A 23,136-nucleotide genomic window follows, 5' to 3' on the forward strand; every position below is an offset into this window, starting at 1 on the left:
CAAGAAAAGGTAATGCACATGTTCGTGTGAATTAGATGAAGCGGGGGTGTGATAAAACACCTGCATGGATTACATAGAAACATAGAAACTAGGTGCAGGAGTAGGCCATTCGGCCCTTCGAGCCTGCACCGCCATTCAATATGATCATGGCTGATCATCCAGCTCAGTAACCTGTACCTGCCTTCTCTCCATACCCCCTGATCCCTTTAGCCACAAGGGCCACATCTAACTCCCTCTTAAATATAGCCAATGAACTGGCCCCAACTACCTTCTGTGGCAGAGAATTCCACATCTAACTCCCTCTTAAATAGAGCCAATGAACTGGCCTCAACTACCTTCTGTGGCAGAGAATTCCACAGACTCACCTCTCTGTGTGAAGAAATGTTTTCTCATCTCGGTCCTAAAAGACTTCCCCCTTATCCTTAAGCTGTGACCCCCTGGTTCTGGACTTCCCCAACATCGGGAACAATCTTCCCGCATCTAGCCTCTCCAACCCCTTAAGAATTTTATATGTTTCTGGATAGTTGGATAAGACTACAAGACATAGGAGCAGAATTAGGCTATTCGGCCCATCGGGTTTACTCCGTCATTCAATTACGGCTGATCTAGTTTTCCCTCTCAACTCCATTCTCCAGCCTTCTTCCCTAACCTTTGACACCCTTACCAATCACGAATCTATCAATCTCTGCTTTAAAAATACCCAATGACTTGGCCTTCACAGCCGTCTGAGGCAACAAATTCCACAGATTCACCACCCTCTGGCTAAAGAAATTCCTCCTCATCTCCACTCTGAAGGTACATTCTTTCATTCTAAGGCTGTGCCCTCTGGTCCTAGACTCCCCATTACTGGAAACATCTGTTCCACGTCCACTGTATCTATCATATCATATCATATATATACAGCCGGAAACAGGCCTTTTCGGCCCTCCAAGTCCGTGCCGCCCAGCGATCCCCGTACATTAACACTATCCTACACCCACTAGGGACAATTTTTACATTTACCCAGCCAATTAACCTACATACCTGTACGTCTTTGGAGTGTGGGAGGAAACCGAAGATCTCGGAGAAAACCCACGCAGGTCACGGGGAGAACGTACAAACTCCTTACAGTGCAGCACCCGTAGTCAGGATCGAACCTGAGTCTCCGGCGCTGCATTCGCTGTAAAGCAGCAACTCTACCGCTGCGCTACCGTGCCTAGGCTTTTCATTATCTGCTAGTTTTCAATGAGATCCCCCCCTCATCCTTATAAACTCCAGTGAGTACAGGTCCAGAGCTTTCAAACACTTATCATACGTTAATTCTAGTCCCCTTGAAATGAATGCTGGCACTGCATTTGCAAGTTAACCTTTTGTGAATCCTGCACCAGGACTCTCAAGTCCCTTTGCACCTCCGATTTCTGAATCATCTTCCCATTTAGAATGTAGCCTATGCTTTTATTCCTTCCACCAAAGTGCATGACGGTACACTTTGCTACGCTGTATTCCATTTACCAGCTTTTTGCTCAGCCGCCCGATTTGTCCAGGTCCAGGTTTCTACTGATTCTCTGCTTCTCAACACCACCTGCTCCTTCGTATCATCCACAAACTTGGCCACAAAGCTATTAATTCCCTCATCCAGAGCAGAAAACATATAACGTGAAAAGTAGCAGACCCAGCACTGCGCAACACCACCAGTCACTGGCAGCCAACTAGAAAAGGCCCTGTTTACCCCCACTCTATGCCTTCTGCCAGTCAGCCAATCTTGTAATCTTGCCAGGACCTTGCCTCGAATACCATGGGCTCCTATCTTGTTTATCAGCCTCAGTTCGGGTGTGGCACCTTATCAAAGGCCTTCTGAAAATCCAAGTAAATGACATCCACTGACTCTCCTTTGTCTATCCTGTTTGTTACCTCCTCAAAAAACTCCCAACAAAACGTCAACAAGATCTCCCTTTAACAAATCCATGCTGACTTCAACCTATTTTATCATGTGCTTCCAAGTACCCTAAAAATCTCATCCTTAATAACGGACTCTAAAAAGTTGACACAACAGAAGTCAAACTAACTGACCTGCAATTCCCATAAAATTACCGCTGCGTAAAGTTGGGCTTGTTCCCTTTGGGAGCAGAGAAAGTAAAGAGGAGATGTGGAAAAAGGCATTCACAATTGCTGGTCCTTCTCATCCAACTTATGTGCAGTCAGTACATATGAATGAGTGTCTGGGAGTCCAGCAGGATGGGTTTGCCGGCTATTGCGTGGCTAAGGAGGAGTTGGCTGCGCCTAACGGCTGCGGCTCTCTGGCAGTCTGTTGTCTTTTTTTCTTTTTTTTTGTTTGTGTCGGTGTTGGGATGGTTTTTGTTTCTGTTTTTGGCTGTGTATGTGTGGTGGGGGTGTGTGGTGGGGGTGGGGGGTGGGGTGTGGGGTGGGGTGGGGGGGTGGGGCGGGGGGAAACCTTTATTTTATTAGGTCTCTTCCCCGGGGCGCGGCTCGGCTGCGGGCCTTAACATTGCCGGCGCAGCTCGGCTGCGGGACGTTTCAGTGCCCGGTGCGGCTCGGCTGCGGGCCTTAACATTGCCGGCGCAGCTCGGCCGCGGGACGTTTCAGTGCCCGGTGCGGCTCGGCCGCTGGACTTAACATCGCCCGGTGCGGCCGCGGGACGTTTCAGTGCCCGGTGCGGCTCAGCCGCTGGACTTAACATCGCCCGGTGTGGCCGCGGGACGTTTCAGTGCCCGGCGTGGCCGCGGGACGTTTCAGTGCCCGGTGCGGCTCGGCCGCGGGACGTTTCAATGCCCGGTGCGGCTTGGCCGCTGGACTTAACATCGCCCGGTGTGGCCGCGGGACGTTTCAGTGCCCGGTGCGGCTTGGCCGCTGGACTTAACATCGTCAGCGCTGTTCGGCCGCGGGACGTTTCAGTGCCCGGTGCGGCTCGGCCGTTGGACTTAACATCGCCCGGTGTGGCCGCGGGACGTTTCGGTGCCCGGGGAGGCTCGGCCGGGGGGCCTTCCATCCCCTTGCGGGGGCTGTGCGTGTCGTTTGCCTCGGTAGGGGTCGAGCTGCCTGTCCGTGGGTGCGGGGGGAAGAGAGGGGAAGTTTTGTTGCCTCCATCACAGTGAGGGGGTGTTTGGAGTCACTGTGATGGATGTTTGTGTTGGGGTCGGGTGTCCTGTGTTCTTTTCTTTTTGCTGTATTTTGTGTGACTGCTGAAATTTCGCTCGGTGTTGTGCCGAGTGACAATAAAGTGTTGTTATGTTATGTTATGTTACAAGCATTATCTGCCGTTTGTGAATCCAGCTGCATTTCTGACTGTTTGGGTTACTGTTGGAATGAATAAGGAGAAAAATAGTTCCGCTGGCAGTAAGGTCAATAAAAAGCACACATCGATTTAAGACATTTAACAGGAGAACCAGGGGGCAATGAGTGATTTATGCAGTGAGATTGGACAATCTGGAATACGCTGGCAAAGAAAGTAGTGGGAGCAGATTAATAGCGCATTTCAAAAGGGAAATTGACATTTGCTTGAAAAATAGAACCTTGCAACGTTTTTGATGAAAGGGCAAGTGCATTGGATTGAATAACAGTTGGAAAGAGTTAACTCATGTACGAGTGGCTGAATAACTTTTTGGGGTATTTTATCGTCCTGAGGTGACATCAAAAATAAGGTCAAGTTTAAACAAAAACATTTTCCCACTGAATTAAAATTTGCTCCACCAGTATACATCGGAGAAATAAATTGCTGCCCACAAACCCCTCATGTTCATTCCGAGCTGTAGAAGAATTCCAGATGTTTATCTTCCATCGTAAATAAGGCGTTTCTTTCTGTTGCACCATTCTTTAGGCAAATTACAGCCTTGCCATTAAATGTTAATAGATGGATCTTGATCAGCAGTTGGCCAGAGGTCCAAGACTTGATGCTTTGCTGAACTACCTGGCTGAGAACTTAGTCCCACTGGCACACGCACACAATGCAACTTCAACTTGCGGGTGTGCCAAAATTGTAGACATTTCCTCTGCACATTTTAGGATTTTATATTGTCTTCTTCATCATGTTCGTGGTGCAAATGTTACTTGCCACATCGCCTGGAGCCTGGATGACATCCACACCTCACTGCACAGAGGCAGATATTGCTTATCTAAGGAGCTGTGAAGAGAACTGAACATCCTGTTGTCATTACTGAAGATCTTTATTTCTGACTTAATGACGGAGGAAAGTGATTGATGAAACAGTTGCAAATTGCTGTACCTTCGAAATGATCCCGATGCACGTGGCTGGAATATTTACCATGGTACATGTTCTGAGGATCTTCATGCTATTTCTAAAGTGGTCACAGGCTCGACGGCCCTGATAGTCGTTCAGGACTGATCATCCTACCACAACCAGAGAGCCGTGCTGAACTACTATCTACCTCATTGTTGACCCTTGGACTATCCTTGATTGGACTTTGCTTGCTTTACCTTGCTCTAAACATTATTCCCTTATCATGTATCTGCACACTGTAAATGGCTCGATTGTAATTGTGTGTTGTCTGACTGGTTCACAGGCAACAAATGCTTTTCACTGTACCCTCGGCACAGGGGACAATAAACTAAACTAAACTAAGAGGTTCCTCTGCAGTTGTATTGGGCCCTGGTGAGACCACATCTGGAGTATTGTGTACAGTTTTGGTCTCCTAATTTGTGGAAGGACATCCTTGTAATTGAGGCAGTGCAGCTTAGGTTCACGAGATTGATCCCTGGGATGGCAGGACTGACATATGAGGAAAGATTGGAAAGACTAGGCTTGTATTCACTGGCGTTTAGAAGGTTGAGAGGGGATCTTATAGAGACATATAAAATTATTAAAGGACTGGACAAGCTAGATGCAGGAAACATTTCCCAATGTTGGGGGAGTGCAGAACCAGGGGCCACAGTCTTAGAATAAAGTGGAGGCCGTTTAAAACTGGGGTGAGAAGGAACTTTTTCACCCAGAGAGTTGTGAATTTGTGGGAATTCTCTGCCACAGAGGGCGGTGGAGGCCAAATCACTGGATGAATTTAAGAGAGAGTTAGATAGAGCTCTAGGGGCTAGTGGAATCAAGGGATATGGGGAGAAGTTGGGCACAGGTTATTGATTGTGGATGATCAGCCATGATCACAATGAATGACGGTGCTGGCTCAAAGGGCCGAATGGCCTCCTCCTGCACCTATTTTCTATGTTTCTAATATCTACGTTCCGTAAGAGAAGTGCAAGTCTTGCATGTTATTTGTAGCTGTGGTGCTTTGCTTCTTGGCCTTTGCTTCCATTTTGTAATTGGATTTTTCTGTGATGGTTGCTTTTCACAATTCCAAGTATGAGACACTGATACCTGAGGCCAGAATGGGAGAGATCCATATCCATGAGAAATTTCTCTACTCATTATTCTTACTAAGGATCTTGGTTAATAAGGGCACCCTTGGAGTGAAGAGCTGACCCAAAGTTATATGTGAGTGACTATTTCTTTCCAAACTCCCCTAAAACCGATGCCAGAGCTTACAGCACCCTAAGATTATTCCATGAAATAATGATGTCCAAAGCTTGCTCTGTAGGCCACATCAGGATTGTATGGCATGTTTCAGCACCTGAAAGAACACTAGATTTCTGAAGAAGGGCCTCGATCCGAAACGTCACACCTTCTTTCTCTCTAGAGATGCTGCCTGCCCTGCTGAGTTACTCCAGCATTTTGTGTCTATCTTCGGTTTAAACCAGCATCTGCAGTTCCTCCCTACACTGGATATGGCAGACTATTTGCTCCTGTTTGTTGGTGATGTATAATTCAGCCTGTGTGTAATATGAAAAGAATGTGAGCTGCCCCTTAAATGACAAGAAACCTTCTAGGGCACTTCATCATTACTTTATCAAGTAAACAATTGACAGCAGGCAGCGTGGGACATCGAGACTGTTGTCTAGAGAGTTGTCACTGGAGCATATGAAGTGGAGAGATTTTGAGGGGGACCTTTAAAGTTTAGGACACTGGTATCAGAAGGCAGTGATTTAACAATAACAGTCCGAAACTAGAATTTGTGGGATGCAAAGATCTTGTTAGATCGAAAAGCAAGTGGAGATTGCAATGACCACTGAGAAATTTGAACCACTACTTGACATTTTTGAAGTGCCGGATGCTGTGCAATGCAATTGAAAAGACAGGCACTCAACTAAAATATATATTTTTTCATCAGCGGGAGAAAACGTCAAGCAGAGCTTGCATAGCAGCACGCCGTTTGTTATGCTGGTGACATTGCATGTGACCCATGTGTGCAGGATATGACTAGTGACTGAGTGAATAATTTCAAAGAATGAAGCTAAACATGGATTTTGAGCCCATGTGCAAGGAGCAACATCAAGTCACTATTTCAACACACTGTGCAACACAGTGACACTGCTGGTCGAGCTGCTGCCTCAAGGCGCCAAAGACTCGGGTTTGATCCCAACCTCGGGTCTTGTCGTGTGGCATTTGCACGTTTTTCCTGTGACCATGTGGATTTCCTCTCGGTGCTCCTGTTTCTTCCCACATCCCAAAGACGTGCGGGTCTGTACGTTAATTGGCCTCTGTAAATTGCCCCTAGAATGTAAGGGTTCGATGCAGAAGTTCATAAGTTGTCGGAGTAGAATTAGGCCGTTCGGCCCATCAAGTCTACTCCGCCATTTAATCATGGCTGATCTACCTTTCCCTCCCAACCCCATTCTCCTGCCTTCTCATAACCCCTGACACCCGTACTGATCAAGAATCTATCATTCTCTGCCTTAAAAATATCCACTGCCATAGCGTTCTGTGGCAATAAATTCCACAGATTCACCATCCCCTGACAAAAGAAATTCCTCCCATAAGTGGGATAACATAGAACTAGTGTGGACACGTAATTTATGGTTGGCGTGGACTCAATGGGCCGAAGAGCCTGCTTCCACGCTGTATCTTTCCATCAATTCAATCAATCAAGTAATCAAATATTTGAAATATAAAAGGTTCACCAGATTGACCCCTGGGATGGCAGGACTTTCATATGAAGAAAGACTGGATAGACTAGGCTTATACTCGCTGGAATTTAGAAGACTAAGGGGGGTTCTTATAGAAACATATAAGATTCTTAAGGGGTTGGAGAGGCTAGATGCGGGAAGATTGTTCCCGATGTTGGGGAAGTCCAGAACCAGGGGTCACAGCTTAAGGATAAGGGGGAAGTCTTTTAGGACCGAGATGAGAAAACATTTCTTCACACAGAGAGTGGTGAGTCTGTGGAAATCTCTGCCACAGAAGGTAGTTGAGGCCAGTTCATTGGCTATATTTAAGAGGGAGTTAGATGTGGCTAAAGGGATTAGGGGGTATGGAGAGAAGGCTGGTCCAGGTTACTGAACTGGATGATCAGCCATGATCATATTGAATGGTGGTGCAGGCTCGAAGGGCCGAATGGCCTACTCCTGCACCTATTTTCTTTGTTTCTATGTTGTATTATACAATGAATGCAGCTTTATTTGAGGTTGCCCATCAGCAATGAGTGGGAATGAATGCCTTTAAAAGTAGTATTCTACTTGGCTGCATGCTGTTCTGGATTGGGTTTCACTTGGTGTTCTCGGTCTCTACAAGCTTAGGATATATTCCTGATCCCCTAACTTACCCCATCGTGACCCTTGCACTAGTTTCTTTAATCAGCACTTTCTCGCCGTAACACCATATTCTGCACTGTGTTTCCTTTCTCTTCTGCACGATCTTTGTCCTCATTTTGATTGTAGTCGTGTATGAATAATCTTACCTAGACATTATGCAAAACAAGGTTTTTACACAATATCTTGGTACACGTGACAATAATAAACTAATACCAATAGGATTGATTTTGTGTTCATCATTACTTGATTTTCGTTTAAAAAATCCCATATTTTGAACTCAACTCCTTTCACTGGTACTCTCAGCTTATGGATAATTTGTCTGGTTATTTAATTGATCTGCCATCACCATATTCTATGCTTTGTCGTATTTTAGTTTAGTTTAGTTCAGAGATGCAGCACGGAAACAGGCCCTTTGGCCCACCGAGTCCGCACCCACCAGCGATCCCCGCACTATCCTGCACACACGAGGGACAATTTACATTTATACCAACTAATTAACCGACAAACCTGTACGTCTTTGGAGTGTGGGCGGAAACCAAAGATCTCGGAGAAAACCCACGCAGTCACGGGGAGAACATACAGACTCCGTACTGACAGCACCCGTAGTCGGGATCGAACCCGGGTCACTGGCGCTGTAAGGCAGCAACTCTATCGCTGTGCCACTGTGCCACCCTGATTGTGAGACCTCAGCAACTTCATAGCAATTTTCACTAATGTTCAAGGCAGGGTGCCGGAGGCTTGTGGTCAAATAGAACTACCAGCTGGAAGCAAGAAGACGGTCCTTTAGCATAAATCTTGGTAAGTGATTCTCTGAGTGCACACATCAATAACAAAGGCTAATGCCTGAATCAACTCCCAAACCCATATATCTTAATGCATTAAAACACAAAATCTCACACACAGCTTTAAAATTATCCTTCTATGCTTTCCCTGATCTTGCATGGAAGAGGCACATTTAACCTCCTGGCCTAGAAACCACTCATCTCAACAAACAGGGAAATGCATTAAACTATTGTTCACCATCTGATGCTTTTATACAATCATTTTACTCAAATACATACCTTATTGTATTTATTTGGATATTATGATGAAGTTGTCATCGGATATGACCGAAGATTCATCAATTCTCCTATGTGTAGAATCTATCACTATGGTTACTATTGCAACAAAGCAGATTTGTAATTCTCAATTCTCCCTAGAATAGCCAATGTGTGGTGTCTCCTTCAGATTTATGATGATTGTACATTACAAAGTTGGAGCAGAAAACTGCCAGATCAGAACTTAAAGAAAGTCACGTTACACACTGACAATAGTCTGTAAATCTATGAAATTGTGACAGGTAGCAGAATTGATTCATTCCATTAATTTTGTCTTCCTCTCAGTGAGGAAATATCAAGCTAGACACTGACGTTCTCAAATTGCTGGACTTCTGACTCCTTGGCAGAGAATGTCTAAACAATTGAGATTGATAGATTTGGGTCATGGTGGTGCAGGATATGTGATCAGGGTGGCAGATCAATTTCCCTCCTGGGATAAATGAAGTTCTATCATATGGTCTAAAAATTGGGAGGTCATGTTGCAGTTGTATAAGACGTTGGTGAGGCCGCATTTAGAGTATTGTGTTCAGTTTTGGGCACCACGTTAAACGAAAGATGTTGTCAAGTTGGAAAGGGTACAGAGAAGATTTACGAGGATGTTGTCAGGACTAGAGGGTCTGAGCTACAGGGAAAGGTTGAGTAGGCTGGGACTCTATTTCTTGGAGCACAGGAGGATGAGGAGGATCTTATAGAGGTGTATAAAATCATGAGAGGAATAGATCGGATGGATGCTGAGAGTCTCTTACTCAAGAGTAGGTGAATCGAGGACCAGAGGACATATGTTTAAGGGGAAAAGATTTTATAGGAATCTGAGGGGTAACGTTTGCACACAAAGGGTATGGAACAAGCTGCCAGAGGAGGTAGTTGAGGCAGGGACTATCCCAACGTTTAAGAAATAGTTAGACTGGTACATGGATAGGACAGGTTTGGAGATATATGGACCAAACGTGGGCAGGTGGGACTAGTGTAGCTGGGACATGTCTGTCGGTGTGGGCAAGTTGGGTTGAAGGGTCTATTTCCACACTGCATCACTATGACTCTATGACATGTCCCTCATCTTCCTAATGTTACACAACAGCTCAGTAGCTCTGCAGGATTTGCTTAAACTTGCTATGTGAACTTTAAATATAAGTGTGCATTTTTTATTAAGCCAAAAAGACCTCTCAGGAAATTGTTCCCTTAAATTAACAATGCAAACTCTATAGTTGATGCACATCTTTTTTATCATTAGTCAGTCCCTGCCCTGCATAAAGTTTTAATTAAATTCCTGTTGTTGTGTCCTTGCACAGCTAAAATGGTGACAAGATTGTTCTGAGGCTTGAGAAACGAAATGTGCAAGAATGCAAGTCAGGTAGTGAGGGTAGACACAAAATGCTGGAGCAACTCAGCAGGACAGGCAGCATCTCTGGAGAGAAGGAATGGGTGATGTTTCAGGTCGAGACCCTTCTTCAAACTCAGGTAGTGAGACCTGATTATAGGCGACATTCACTGTACATCATTTTTCGTTCAGTTTAACAATACCCTGAATGTATGTTTGCATAGACTGGCCTCATGTTATGGAATTAAGTTGGTGTGGTGATTGTCCATGTTAAAGTGTTCTTGTTGCTAAGGTACCTGAGGTAATTCATCATCAGCTTTGTGAACAGAATGAGCCTTGGAATTTGAATTTTCACTTTGCCCCATCAAAAATCAATAACAATTGTTTGGCAACTTGACCGAAACTGCTGCTTAGATAATGCTGGTGTCTGATGATACCACAGAGCCCAGACTATGCACTACCAAGTCTACTGTTTCCACAGTTCTCATTCTGAAAGTCCAAGATTTGATGGTGGTTTCAGTTTAAGTAAATCCAGTTTGATTTCTGATTGCTCTCTGCAGTTTATCAGATCAACTTGGGAGTTTTTATACAGCTTGAAGTTTTAAGATGACAGCATTGTCAAAGAGTTAAGACTAGTGAAAGACACATTTTGTGTAGGAAGGAACTGCAGATGCTGGTTTAAATAGAAGATATTTACAAAATGCTGAAGTAACTCAGCGGAACAGGCAGCATCCCTGGAGAGAAAGAACGGGTGAAGTTTCGGGTCGAGACCCTTCTTCAGACGGAAGACACACTTTGATTCAGTTTACCATTACAGCCCACGGGTTTGTCCACAGCAGCTGGCAACAACATGCAGGTTGCACCAAACATTTGCCAAAGAAAATGATCAGAGTGGTGGTAATTCTTTTGGAGGGTAATTCTGTCTATATCAGTTCAAAAGCCTATCTGATTTCTGGGAATGAAAGCCTTTTAAGGAGCTTCAACCAGCAAGACGTTGAGACTTAAGTCTGCTTAACCCGGACATTTCCACCGTCCGTGATGCGCCTTGCTCAGTTACATTGCACCCACTATCACTGTGTCTGTATTTGCCATTTATTACCCTGGACAGCAGCAATATCCGGCACTTCTTAAAACTCAAGTTAAACACACGGCATCAAATCTATCTCAACCTGCTGAACTGAAATGGGTGTATATGCGCAGGAGATTACCTGATTGGTCCTCAAAAGTAAAGTGAAACATTTTCAAACATTGCTTAAACATTTCACAAAATGCTGGAGTAACTCAGCAGGTCAGGCAGCATCTCAGGAGAGAAGGAATGGGTGACGTTTCGGGTCGAGACCCTTCTTCAAGGGTCTCGACCCGAAACGTCACCCATTCCTTCTCTCCTGAGATGCTGCCTGACCTGCTGAGTTACTCCAGCATTTTGTGAAATAAATACCTTCGATTTGTACCAGCATCTGCAGTTATTTTCTTACACTACCTGGTGCTTAAACATTAATCTGTAAAGTATTTGTTAAGAAAGCGTGGAAACATTTGCTGACAAAGGAGCACTACCAGCTGATCTTCCCATAAGAACCTTGTTGGCAAATATCTGTCCTCACCATCTACACAATGTAAACTGGCAAGGTGGATTGATTTTCTGCTGTAAAAATCCACTTTGACTTTTTTCATTCCATTGAGGAAAAATATTTATTTTCCCACCCCTCCCTTCCGCTCATTATAATTTACAATTTACAAATGGTGAGAAAACCTCCTATTGTGGGACCTGTAAGAAGTGCAGGCCACTTCAGAATAAGGGGCAATGCTGAGACTGAAAAGATTGTCTCTGTATATGCCTGCTCCCAAATGGCATGGCATGAGGGGGCCTTGGCTTCTGAGCGGGAAGCTGGGTTTCAGGTGTTGCAGGATTGAAAGGTCATATCGTGATTGGGAAGTGGTTGACATATGGGATGTGAAAAGTAGGAACAAACTGAGACTTGCCTGGTTGGCAGGCTGTGCCTTGTAGCATGTCACCAGATTGGTGCGTGGGCCCAACTATTCATAAACCACCACAGCAATTTGGCTGAAGGGCCTGTAGGCAACACGTACAAGTTGGCTGACTTTGCAAACCTGGTTCGGAGTGCTGACAGTAAACAGAACACAAGAAGGTTTCAAGTGGTTCGGGACAAGAGAACAACAATATGGCAGACGGGGCGCAATGTGGGAAGAAATGTGAGGTTATCCTCTTTGTACAACAGAAATGCTGAGTACTTTTTTAAATGGTGAGAGATAAGAAAAGTTGATGTTCATTTTAGTCTGAAGAGGTCCTGACCCAAAACATCACCGATCCTTTTTCTCCAGAGATGCTGCCTGACCTGCTGAATTACTCCTGCAGTTTGTATAAACCAGCATCTGCAGTCGTTTGCTCCTACTGTTTTTGTTCAGAGGGTCTAGGATAGACTGAAGTGAAAATACATTTCTTTACTGGGTAGGTGTTGAATCTTTGGAATTTTTTAACCCGAGAGCTGTGGAGGCATTGTAAAAGACTACAAAGCAGAGGCCAATAGATCCAGCCACCTGAAGAATCAAGGGATAAGTGGACAAGACGAGAAAATAGTGTTGAGGCAGATGATCAGCCATGGATAGTGCTGCAAGCTTGAAGGGCAAAGGCCCAGTTAGATCATATTGAAATTATTTTATTGAGATTAGCCGACCACCACTGCCAGAACAATCGTGTGACATGGTGGCGCAGTGGTAGAGTTGCTGCCTTACAGGGCTAGAGACCCGGGTTCGATCCCGACTACGAGTGCTGTCTGTACGGCTTTTGTACATTCTGCCCGTGACCGCGTGGGTTTTCTCCAAGATCTTCGGTTTCCTTCCACACTGCAACGACGTACAGATTTGTAGGTTAATTGGCTTGGTATAAATGTAACATTTTCCCTAGTGTGTGCAAGATAGTGTTAATGTGTGGGGATCGCTGGTCAGTGCGGACTCGGTGGGCCGAAGGGCCTGTTTCTGTGCTATATCTCTAAACTAAACTAAACAATCATTAAAAACAAAACATGCAAAGGGATAAAATGACCAGCAAGTCTCAGATTATTCATAATAGGTAGTGATCTTGAAAGAATTGTGCCCATGGTCAGTTTTTTTTAAAATTTCAGAGGAGGTTTAGAAAGAGGACCAATTATGGATGCTTCGCACAGCTTTGCATTGAAAATATTCTTAGCAGCACCTCAGTGAATTTAATCAGCAATTAGTTGAACCTCACAGACTGGAAGATCAATCACCAGTGTTTGCTAATGATCTGATTGTACAACGGACAGTGTCTGGGGACATAATTGATGGTTCCAAAGCAGGGAAAGCTAAGGAGGATGAGGTTTCAACTCCTGTGAACCATGCTGAAGTGCAGAATAACGGTGGAAGGTCAACTGGGAAGGTTGGCACCTCCTCCAACAATACATCATCTCTGTAACTCATCACCAATTTGACTTCCCCGATCTTCAGCGCTCTGCCTCGGAAGAGGTGCACTCTCCCATGCATGCATGAGGGACTGCACGTTTATAGCCCAACAGCGGCGGGTTGGTGCAGTATCAACAAGACATGACAAGAACAGGCCTTCAGTTTCCTTGATCCTAAACCAAAGACATCCCTGCTTCCTTCTCTTTTAAGCACTACTTAAAAACTGGCACTGGCCAAACATCAGCTAAGATAAAACTTCCTCGTGTGGCTCAGTGTTGAATTTTGTGTAATCACACATGATCAAGTGACACTAAATATTTTACAGTAATGGTGCTCTTTAATTACAGTTTGTTGTTTTACACTGTCTATGCTACTTACATCACAGGATCTACTTAGCCTAATCCATGTTCTTTTTTTTATTTTTGTCTCTGCAGTTCGACAGAGGATTCCTTTCGCTGGCACATACAAGGTAAAACTTCTTCCTTTAAATGTACTTCCTCTGAAGGGGTTGAGTTCTCTCAACCTGCCTAGTTGGCCTCGACAGTTGAGAACAACTGTAGGCCGGGTAATACTGCCTGGTATTTATGTACAGATATTTATGTTCAGATTGGCATCCAAAGTTGGCTTCAGACAAAAGGATTTCACATGCATACGGCAGAACTCTGTGGCCTTTTAGACTGGGTCTTTTACAATTGGTAGCTGGGTAAATCACAATGAAAGAGGCGCAGTCCTCTTTCTTACAGTTTGGCCTTCTGCCCAACCAATTGTTCAAGCACTTCTGATTGCAACATGCGCCTTAATTTAGTTCAACAAAGAAACTGACAAGTTACTAAAGATGGTTGGTTACAGGCCCAAGTGATATTGTACCTGTGTGCCAGTTATTCTTTGGGTTTAATTGGAGGATAAAGTATTGAGTTAATTTCCAAATGATGAACAGAGGAAGTCTCTCAAGCTTACTATTATCTCAGAGTGTCACATCAGTTTAGTTTAGTTTAGAGATACAACGTAGAAACAAGCCCTTCGGGGCACCGAATCCGCGCTGACCAGCGATCAACGTATACAGCACTATCCTATAAACTAGGGACAACATGCAATTTTTATTGAAGCCAATTAACCCATAAACCTGTACGTCTTTGGAGTGTGGGAGGAAACCGGAGCATCCGGGCAAAACGGGGAGAACGTACAAAATCCGTACAGACAGCACCTGTAGTCAGGGTCGAAGCCGGGTGTCTGGCGCTATAAGGCAGCACCTTTACTGCTGCACCACCATGCTGCAATGGGGATAGGGTAGGGAGAGGGGATTTTAATCACTCTGCCTTTTTCTCTTTTTGAACCACTTGTCTGATCTTTAGATGCACAGAAAGGTGCGGACGATGAAATTGCCAGTGGCTTGGAGCTGGTGGATTCCTGCCTAAGGTCCCTGCAAGAATCGGGTATACTGGATCATCATGAATACTCTTCCAGTGAAGGTGAAACTCACTTAATCTAATACTTAACATTATTGTGTGGTTAGTTGAATGAGTTGCTAACTATTCATCTCACTCGCACAGGTGAGTGCAGTTGTCGTGTTGTTGAAGGTTGCGAGGCTTAAATTGTGTTGTGTTAAAAAAAAAGGGTGAAATTAGTTCTTGTACTTTTTGCTTTGGTGACAAGTCCTCTGACTGCTCTCAAATGACTCCGAACAGGGCCCAGTCTTCTCTCCCAGAGTGCCTCGCAGAACAATGCCAACCCAGAAGGGTCCTACCAGTATTCGGGCAATTACCATAGCACCCAGACCCTCTCCCGAGGTGACTCAACTACATCACAACTCTCCGGGAGGACCTCGAGCGGGCAGGTTGGAGCAGGTGTTGGCATTCACGGCTATGGGCAGGTACGTCGAATAGTTCTATCAACGTGATGTGAACTTTGTGAGAAAATTCTGGGTATTAGGATCGGCGCATAGATGGGAAAGGGTTAGAGGGATGTGGGTCAAACTCAGGCAATTGCGACAAGCTCAGTTATAAAATCTGGTCGGCATGGACAAGTTGGGCTGAAGGGCCTGCTATCTGACTCTATGACTCTATGAGAGGACTCTATGAACTTGAGTCCAGTTTTTCATCCTCCAATAGTGCCTTGGGGTGCCAGCATGGATTATGTGCTCAGACTTATGAAGTGAGGCATGAAAATGAAAGAAGCCACAATAATTGACTGAGCAACTAATGCAGTCGCACTGACTCCTGTAAACACAAAGTGTTTTTATTAAAAGTGCTGTCCAGTTGGCAGCTTTAAATTCAGCGTATGGTGAAGGCCGCATGACTTTGCACTCCGTCAAGCAATTAGGTTTTTTTCCCCAACTGTAATATTTTTCCAGTAAACAAAGCAATCAGGGAAAATTAATGCTAACTTTTTCCATTATTCAATCTCACCATACTCCAGGAGATTAATGTCCAAAAATATCCGGATGTCGTTGAAGGATTAACTTTATCTTGAGATTGTCAGCTTGACATGAGAACAGGATATGTTTCTATTTTCCCACCGATCCCTGAAGGTTCAGAATGTGATTGAAATTTCTTAAAGACTGGTCAAAGTTTTGGCACCACACGGTAAAAATCTGCCTCAAGTAACTTTGTGCAAGATTGTGCAAAGTTACCTTTTTGCCATCGTAGGAGAGGTATCTGTTTTCCAATAGTTGGAGACTAGCTCAATTATACAAAGTTTGGACAGCACACTGGCACAATTGGTAAAGCCCCTGCCTCACCTCACCAGAGGGTTCGATCCTGACCTCGGGCACTGTCTGCATGGAGTTTGCACGTTCTCTGTGTGACTGTGTGCATTTCCTCTGGGTGTGCATTCCTCAGTTACCTCACACATCCCAAAGATGTCTGAAGAAAAGGTCTCGACCCAAAACGTCTCACCCATTCCTCCTCTCCAGGGATGCTGCCTGTCCCGATGAGTTACTTAAGCACTTTGTGTCTACCAAAGATATGCTGGTGTGTGTAGGTTAAATGGCCTCCATAAAATTGCCCCTGGTGTGCAGGGAGTGGATGTGAAAGGGGATAACATAGAACATGTGTGAATGGGTTATCAATGGTCAGCATAGACTCAGTGGGCCGAAGAGCCTGTTTCTAAGCTGCATCTCTAAATTAAACAACACTAAATGGATAAATCTCCTACCGCTGTTTTCATTTTTGTAAAAAACATTGTCTTCTCCGGAAATGTATTTTCATGCTCTCCTTCCATTAAAAAACGTTGCTATCTTTGTCCTTTTATTCAAATCTCCTCAATCTTTGCCCCACCATTAGACCCTACTTCTTTTACTAACCAGGCCCTAAGCTCTCTGACATCCTTGCTTAATTTTTCCACATATTTTAAATGGCTGCTTGAAATTTACATCACTGAGCACGTTTTCTGTCCCAGCTTCAGTTAGGCTTAATGTTAGCTTCTGCCTGATAGTTCTCCTGTGAAATGCTCCAGGACATTTTACTGTATTTAAATGCACTGCAGAAACCTCAGTTTATTCACATCTCTATTGCTCTTGGCCTTACTTGGACCTGTCAGTTCCTATGTTCACTGACTTGCAATAGATTTTAGCCTGACAATTTGTCAGATTTGCAATTCTTACTTACCCTGATGTTTCCCTACTTCTGAAACCCTGAATTCTCAGGTTCCCAGTGCCTTGTGCATGCCTGAATTTTATTTCTCCCCATGAATAACATTATCTGAGTGTCCAGGCTGTCAGCTATGGAATTATCTCCCTGAACGTTCTATCTTTTTTTGAAACATTTTTGCTTAGTTTAGTTAAACAGAATGGAAATAGACCGTTCGGCCCACTGAGCCCACGCCAACGGGTGATACCTGTTCTCAATTGGTTCTATGTTATCCCAGTTTCTCATATATTCCTTACACACTTGGGGCAATTTAAAAAGGCCAATTAATGTACAAACCTGTACTCTATGGGATGTGGGAGGAAACTGGAGCACCTGGAGGAAACCCACACGGTCACAAGGAGAACATTTAAACCCCACACGGACAGTACCCAATATCTCTGGCACTGGAGGCATCTCGACCAGCTGCATCACTGTGCCGCCCTTTTGTAGTGCTTAAAGTTAATCTTCCACCATCTCTGTCTGGGACAGAGAATCAAATCTCTCATCGTTCTGCGACTCTGAAGTGTTTGACTAAAAACACAAATTAGGGTTACTACGGTTAGTGCAGCATTATTTTAGAACACAGAATATATAACAGTGCAGCACAGGGACCGGCTCTTCAACCCACAATGTCCATGCTGAACATGACACCAAAATAAACTAATCCCATCTGCCTACATATGATCCACATTCCTCCATTCCCCGCATATTTATATGCCTATCTAAAAACCTTTTAAATAGCTCTATTGTATCTGCCATCACCACCATTCCAGACACATGCCACTCTCTGTGTAAAAACAAACATGTCTTTAGTTTAGTTTAGTGTACCGAGATACAATGAAAAGCATTTGTTGTGTGCTAACCAGTCAGCAGAAAGACAATGATTACAGTCAAGCCGTTCACAGTGTACAGATACACGATTAAGGGAATAACGTGAATAATGTTCAGTACAAGATAAAGAAAGTGAAGTCCGATCACAGATAGTCCAAGGGTCTCCAATGAGGTAGTTAGAAGTTCAGGACTGCTCTCTCGTTGTGGTGGGATGGTTTAGTTGCCATTAACAGCTGGGAAGAAACTGTCCCTGAATCTGTAGGTGTGCGTTTCCATACTTCTACACCTTTTGCCCGAAGGGAGAGGGGAGATGAGGGAGTGGCCAAGGTGTGACTCGCCCTTGATTATGCTGCTGGCCTTGCCGAGGCAGCGTCTTGCACATCTCCTTTAAACTTCGCCCCTCTCATCTTAAAGCTATGCCTTCTAATCTTTGATATTTCCACCCTGAGGGGAAAAAGGTTCTGACTGTCTACCCCATCTGTGCCTCTCCTAATTTTATACAATTTGATTTCTCGTTCTCTTGTTTCCCCTCCAGGTTAACCGAGCAGGCGACAGCAGTCGCACATCGGGGTCGGAGCCGTCCCCATCTCACTCCACACCACAGTCAAGGGACACCTTCGTACCGAGCCATGCCAGTGCATTCCGTCTGCCAGAAGCACAGCATCCATCTTCGGTCTACTACGTCAGTGCCACGCTGCCCGCTCAGAGAGTGAGCTCACCCATGTCCCTCCAGAGGACGGGCTCACCGCCCAAGCTCCAGAGGGCAGGCTCGGCCGCAGAGAGCGGCGTCTACACCACCCAGCGGATCGCCTCCCCCAAGCAGACGGCCTCTCCCAGCCGCCTGTCCAAGTCCTACAGCACCAGCTCGCCAGTCAACATCGCTGTGTCCTCGGCCACCCTCTCTCCCTCCCCGCCGGCCAACGCCGTCACCTCGCCCGCGCACCAGCCGAGCTCGGCCCAGCCCAGCTACGCCACGCTTTCGCCCACCAAACGCCTCACCCACACCTCTGACCCGTACAGCAAGCACCCTCAGGAGCTGTACGAGTGGAGTACACTGCAGAGACCCGGCAGCCTGGCAGGTAATCTAACTTGGCTCTCGGGCAGATTCGTCATTTGGCCAAATGTCTTTACCATTCCCAAGCTCAGTAAGAGATTGTGCACAGAGGCAACTGGGAACAATTGGTGTAGGCTGAATAGTCTTGGGATGTTTTCTCTTTAGAGGAGTAACTTGATTAAAAAAATCTATAGGAAAATAACTGCAGATGCTGGTTTAAATCGAAGGTAGACACAAAATGCTGGAGTAACTCAGTGGGTCAGGCAGCATCTCAGGTGAGAAGGAATGGGTGACGTTTCGGGTCGAGACCCGAAGGGTCTCGGCCCGAAACGTCACCCATTCCTTCTCTCCTGAGATGCTGCCTGACCCGCTGATAAAAAACCTATGCAGTAATGAAGGGTTTGTTCAGGTTGCCATGAATACAATGGGGGCAATAAAAAATCATGAGTAATCTCTTTAATCTAGATGATAAGACTGTGGAACTTGGACCACGTCGTGTGGGATTTTAAAGTTCAAGTGTATTTCTTATAACAGTGAGCTCCACATTCTGGTTGCTCTCTAGTTTTCCCAGTTGCAGTTTTGTTTTCATGTAGACTAGTTGACACGATTCATAGATGTTGTGGTAAATAGTTAAGATTCCATTTGATTGGGGTTCACATTATATGTCACCGACCATAATACTACGAAGACAGGAATGAACAATACATAAAACAGGCCAAATGTTTATCATATATACCTCAGTATCAGGGAAGGAGCCCGTGAAATGATTCAGAAAGAATCCAAGACTAAGCAGCGTAACATACAATACTGTCCATGATCCGGCAGTGAAGTCCATATAACCATATAACAACCACAGCACGGAAACAGGCCCGTTCGGCCCTACCAGTCCATGCCGACCACTCTCTCTGACCTAGTCTTATCTACCTGCTCTCAGACCATAACCCTCCAATCCCCTCTTATCCATATACCTATCCAACTTACTCTTAAATAATAAAATCGAGCCTGCCTCCACCACTTCCACCGGAAGCCCATTCCATACAGCCACCACCCTCTGAGTAAAGAAGTTACGCCTCATGTTACCCCTAAACTTTTGTCCCTCAATTCTAAAGTTATGTCCCCTTGTTGGAATCTTCTCCACTCTCAAGGGGAAAAGCCTACCCACGTCAACTCTGTCCGTCCCTCTTAAAATTTAAAAAACCTCTATCAAGTCCCCCCTCAACCTTCTACGCTCCAAAGAATAAAGACCCAACCTGTTCAACCTCTCTCTGTAGCTTAAGTGCTGAAACCCAGGCAACATTCTAGTAAATCTCCTCTGTACCCTCTCCATTTTGTCGACATCCTTCCTATAATTTGGCGACCAGAACTGCACACTATACTCCAGATTCGGCCTCATCAATGCCCTGTACAATTTTAACATTACATCCCAACTTCTATATTCGATGCTCTGATTTATAAAGGCAAGCATACCAAACACCTTCTTCACCACCCTATCCACATGAGATTCCACCTTCAGGGAACAATGCACAGTTATTCCCAGATCCCTCTGTTCCACTGCATTCCTCAATTCCCTACCATTTACCCTGTACGTCCTATTTTGCTTTGTCCTACCAAAATGCAGCACTTCACACTTTTCATCTTTATAAGTTTAAGACGAAGGGGAAAAGATTTATTAGGAGCCTGAGGGATAACTTTTTCACACAAAGGGTGGTGGATGGATGGAACAAGGTGCCAGAGGAGGTAGTTGTGGCAGGGACTATCACAACATTTAAGAAGCAGTTGGACAGGTACATGGATAGGACAGGTTTGGAGGGATATGGACCAAATGCTGGCAGGTGGGACTAGTGTAGTTGGCCAGTGTGGACAAGTTGGGCTGAAGGGCCTGTTTCCACATGGTATCACTCTATCCCGGTGGCATATTGTGGGAGGCTGTACCAAAAGGAAGTCACCTTCTGCTCCCCTGGAAGATGAGTTTTTCCTGCCAACTGACTTTTTCCCATTCCAGTTGATATTACCTCATAAAGGACTTCATCTGACAATGCAACTTGTATTAGTTTCTGTCCTCCACAGTTGACTGCAGGTACATCATTTTCTTTGAATGTAAGTTGTATCAGTATCTGTCCTCCATAGCTGACTGGCGACATTGCACTGATGTACCCAGACAACTCTGGAATAGGGAATATATCGCAAAACTAACAAATTAGGGCGGCACGGTGGCGCAGCGGTAGAGTTGCTGCCTTACAGCGAATGCAGCGCCGGAGACTCAGGTTCGATCCTGACTACGGGCGCCGTCTGTACGGAGTTTGTACATTCTCCCCGTGACCTGCGTGGGTTTTCTCCGAGATCTTCGGTTTCCTCCCACACGCCAAAGACGTACAGGTATGTAGGTTAATTGACTGGGTAAATGTAAAAATTGTCCCTAGTGTGTGTAGGACAGTGTTAGTGTGCGGGGATCGCTGGGCGGTGCGGACTCGGTGGGCCGAAGGGCCTGTTTCCGCGCTGTATCTAAATATAAATCAAATCAAATGTAGGAAAAATTGTGGAAACCACCGCAGGTGGTCATGTCTTGACCATCCCAGGAATCTGCTCAACAAATAATGCGCTTCAAATTATGTTACATACCGGTATTAAGTTCTTTACCTGTGTGCCCCTTCAATTCAGAATTAAACTATTGCATCACTGGTACCAAAAAATAAAAGTTATACAGTGGCTGGCTCTATTTCACGAGATCTCAGCGTCTCATGTTGCAGAGATAACAGGATAATCACTCAATTAAAAAATGATTGCCTCTTTTAATCATCTGGTCATCACCAATGTGGACAGACCTATCAAATAATCTTTTCCAAAACCAGGAGACGATCCAGTCAGTATTCAACCACCTTCCTAATGGGGGTACTTGTGGCCACACAAACTGCAATGCTTACCCTGTGATAAGTACCCTCCAACTTTGGAGAAAAAATACAATATTGACGAAACGTTGGCATTCAGTCTGGTGCTACTTTTCAGAAACAAAAATATTGGCTCTGTAGACATCTCCACCAGAAAGGTACCAGGGTTAAATTCTGATGATAGTTTACGGAAAAGTGGCTAGTTTCAGTGGGAATAACAGAAAGGAGCAAAGTGTTTCATATGGTAACAGGATTCAGCAGGATAAGTACAGAGAAACAATCTCCAGTGTCAACCTGCCATAACTCAGAAAATCAGCCCTTTGTAGGTGTTATCAGGAAACGCTTTTAACTGCAAGGAGTATCAGATATTTAGTGTAGGAAGGAACTGCAGATACTGGTTTAAACCAAAGATAGGCACAAAAAGCTGGAGTAACTCAGCGGCTCAGGCAGCATTTCTGGAGAGAAGGAATGGGTGACGATTTGGGTCGAGACTGTTTCAGGCCAGGTCGGGTCGGGTCTGAAGAAGGGTCTCGACCCAAAAAGTCACCCATTCCTTCTCTCTAGAGATGCTGCCTGTCCCACTGAGTTCCTCCAGCTTTTTGTGTCTTATCAGATATTTAGTGTTCTCTTCCCACCAGAAACTCATGGATATTGTGGGCAATTTGCCAATTAAAGGTATGAAGAGACCTCAACCTAAACCAAAAGGAAGGAGTTAAGGAACAAATTGAACAGCCTTCTCCTGTCCATTGAATGTGTTGCCAATGTGACTCACAGTCAAGTATAAAAACCACTGACCAATACAGTGACTTCCATTGTAATGTTGACTACAATTCAAAATTACTTGCTTGGCTGTGGAGTGCTTTGTCCAGCCTAAGACTATGAAATGTGCTTTACACAAAATGAAAGTGTTTCAGTTTAAAGGCAAAGCTTATGACTTGGAATATTCTTGTGAATTTAGAACAGAAGCAGAGAGAATAAAAAGTTGTCGGTCAGAAAACAGCCCGAGCGATTCCACCACCCCAACCTATGAAGAAAGTAAAACCTTAAAACAGGAAGCTGTGAGAACGTGATCTGCACAAGACAATAGATTGATTTAGTGGAGCTAATTACAACTGATTGCACTACTGTTGCCTGTGATGTAGAACAGTACTTTTAGGAATGCTATGGATGTGTTTTCTTATCAGTGTGCTCCGGTCTCTAGCTCTGATTTGAAATTGCGGAAATGAGCCTTTAATTGGAAGCAAAGCACGCTGCAATCAGTAATCACTTCCCTGTGCAATCAGTTCCCGCGGCCCAA

At 44.9% G+C, this 23,136-nt stretch overlaps 1 protein-coding gene across 10 annotated transcripts in view; it reads left to right on the top strand.

Annotated features, from left to right (window-relative positions):
• ctnnd2b (catenin (cadherin-associated protein), delta 2b) overlaps window positions 1–23,136 on the top strand; it is a 775,275-nt gene that overhangs the window by 490,647 nt on the left and 261,492 nt on the right. For all 10 annotated transcript variants that reach the window (XM_078415264.1, XM_078415272.1, XM_078415320.1 and 7 more), the window contains 4 exons: window positions 13,878–13,912; window positions 14,796–14,912; window positions 15,129–15,313; window positions 18,436–18,979. In XM_078415264.1, the coding sequence (XP_078271390.1) occupies window positions 13,878–13,912; window positions 14,796–14,912; window positions 15,129–15,313; window positions 18,436–18,979 (881 nt within the window). The remainder of the gene's footprint in view (window positions 1–13,877; window positions 13,913–14,795; window positions 14,913–15,128; window positions 15,314–18,435; window positions 18,980–23,136) is intronic.

Source organism: Rhinoraja longicauda, chromosome 2, assembly GCF_053455715.1.
Source record: "Rhinoraja longicauda isolate Sanriku21f chromosome 2, sRhiLon1.1, whole genome shotgun sequence".
Taxonomy (NCBI): Eukaryota; Metazoa; Chordata; class Chondrichthyes; order Rajiformes; family Arhynchobatidae; genus Rhinoraja; species Rhinoraja longicauda.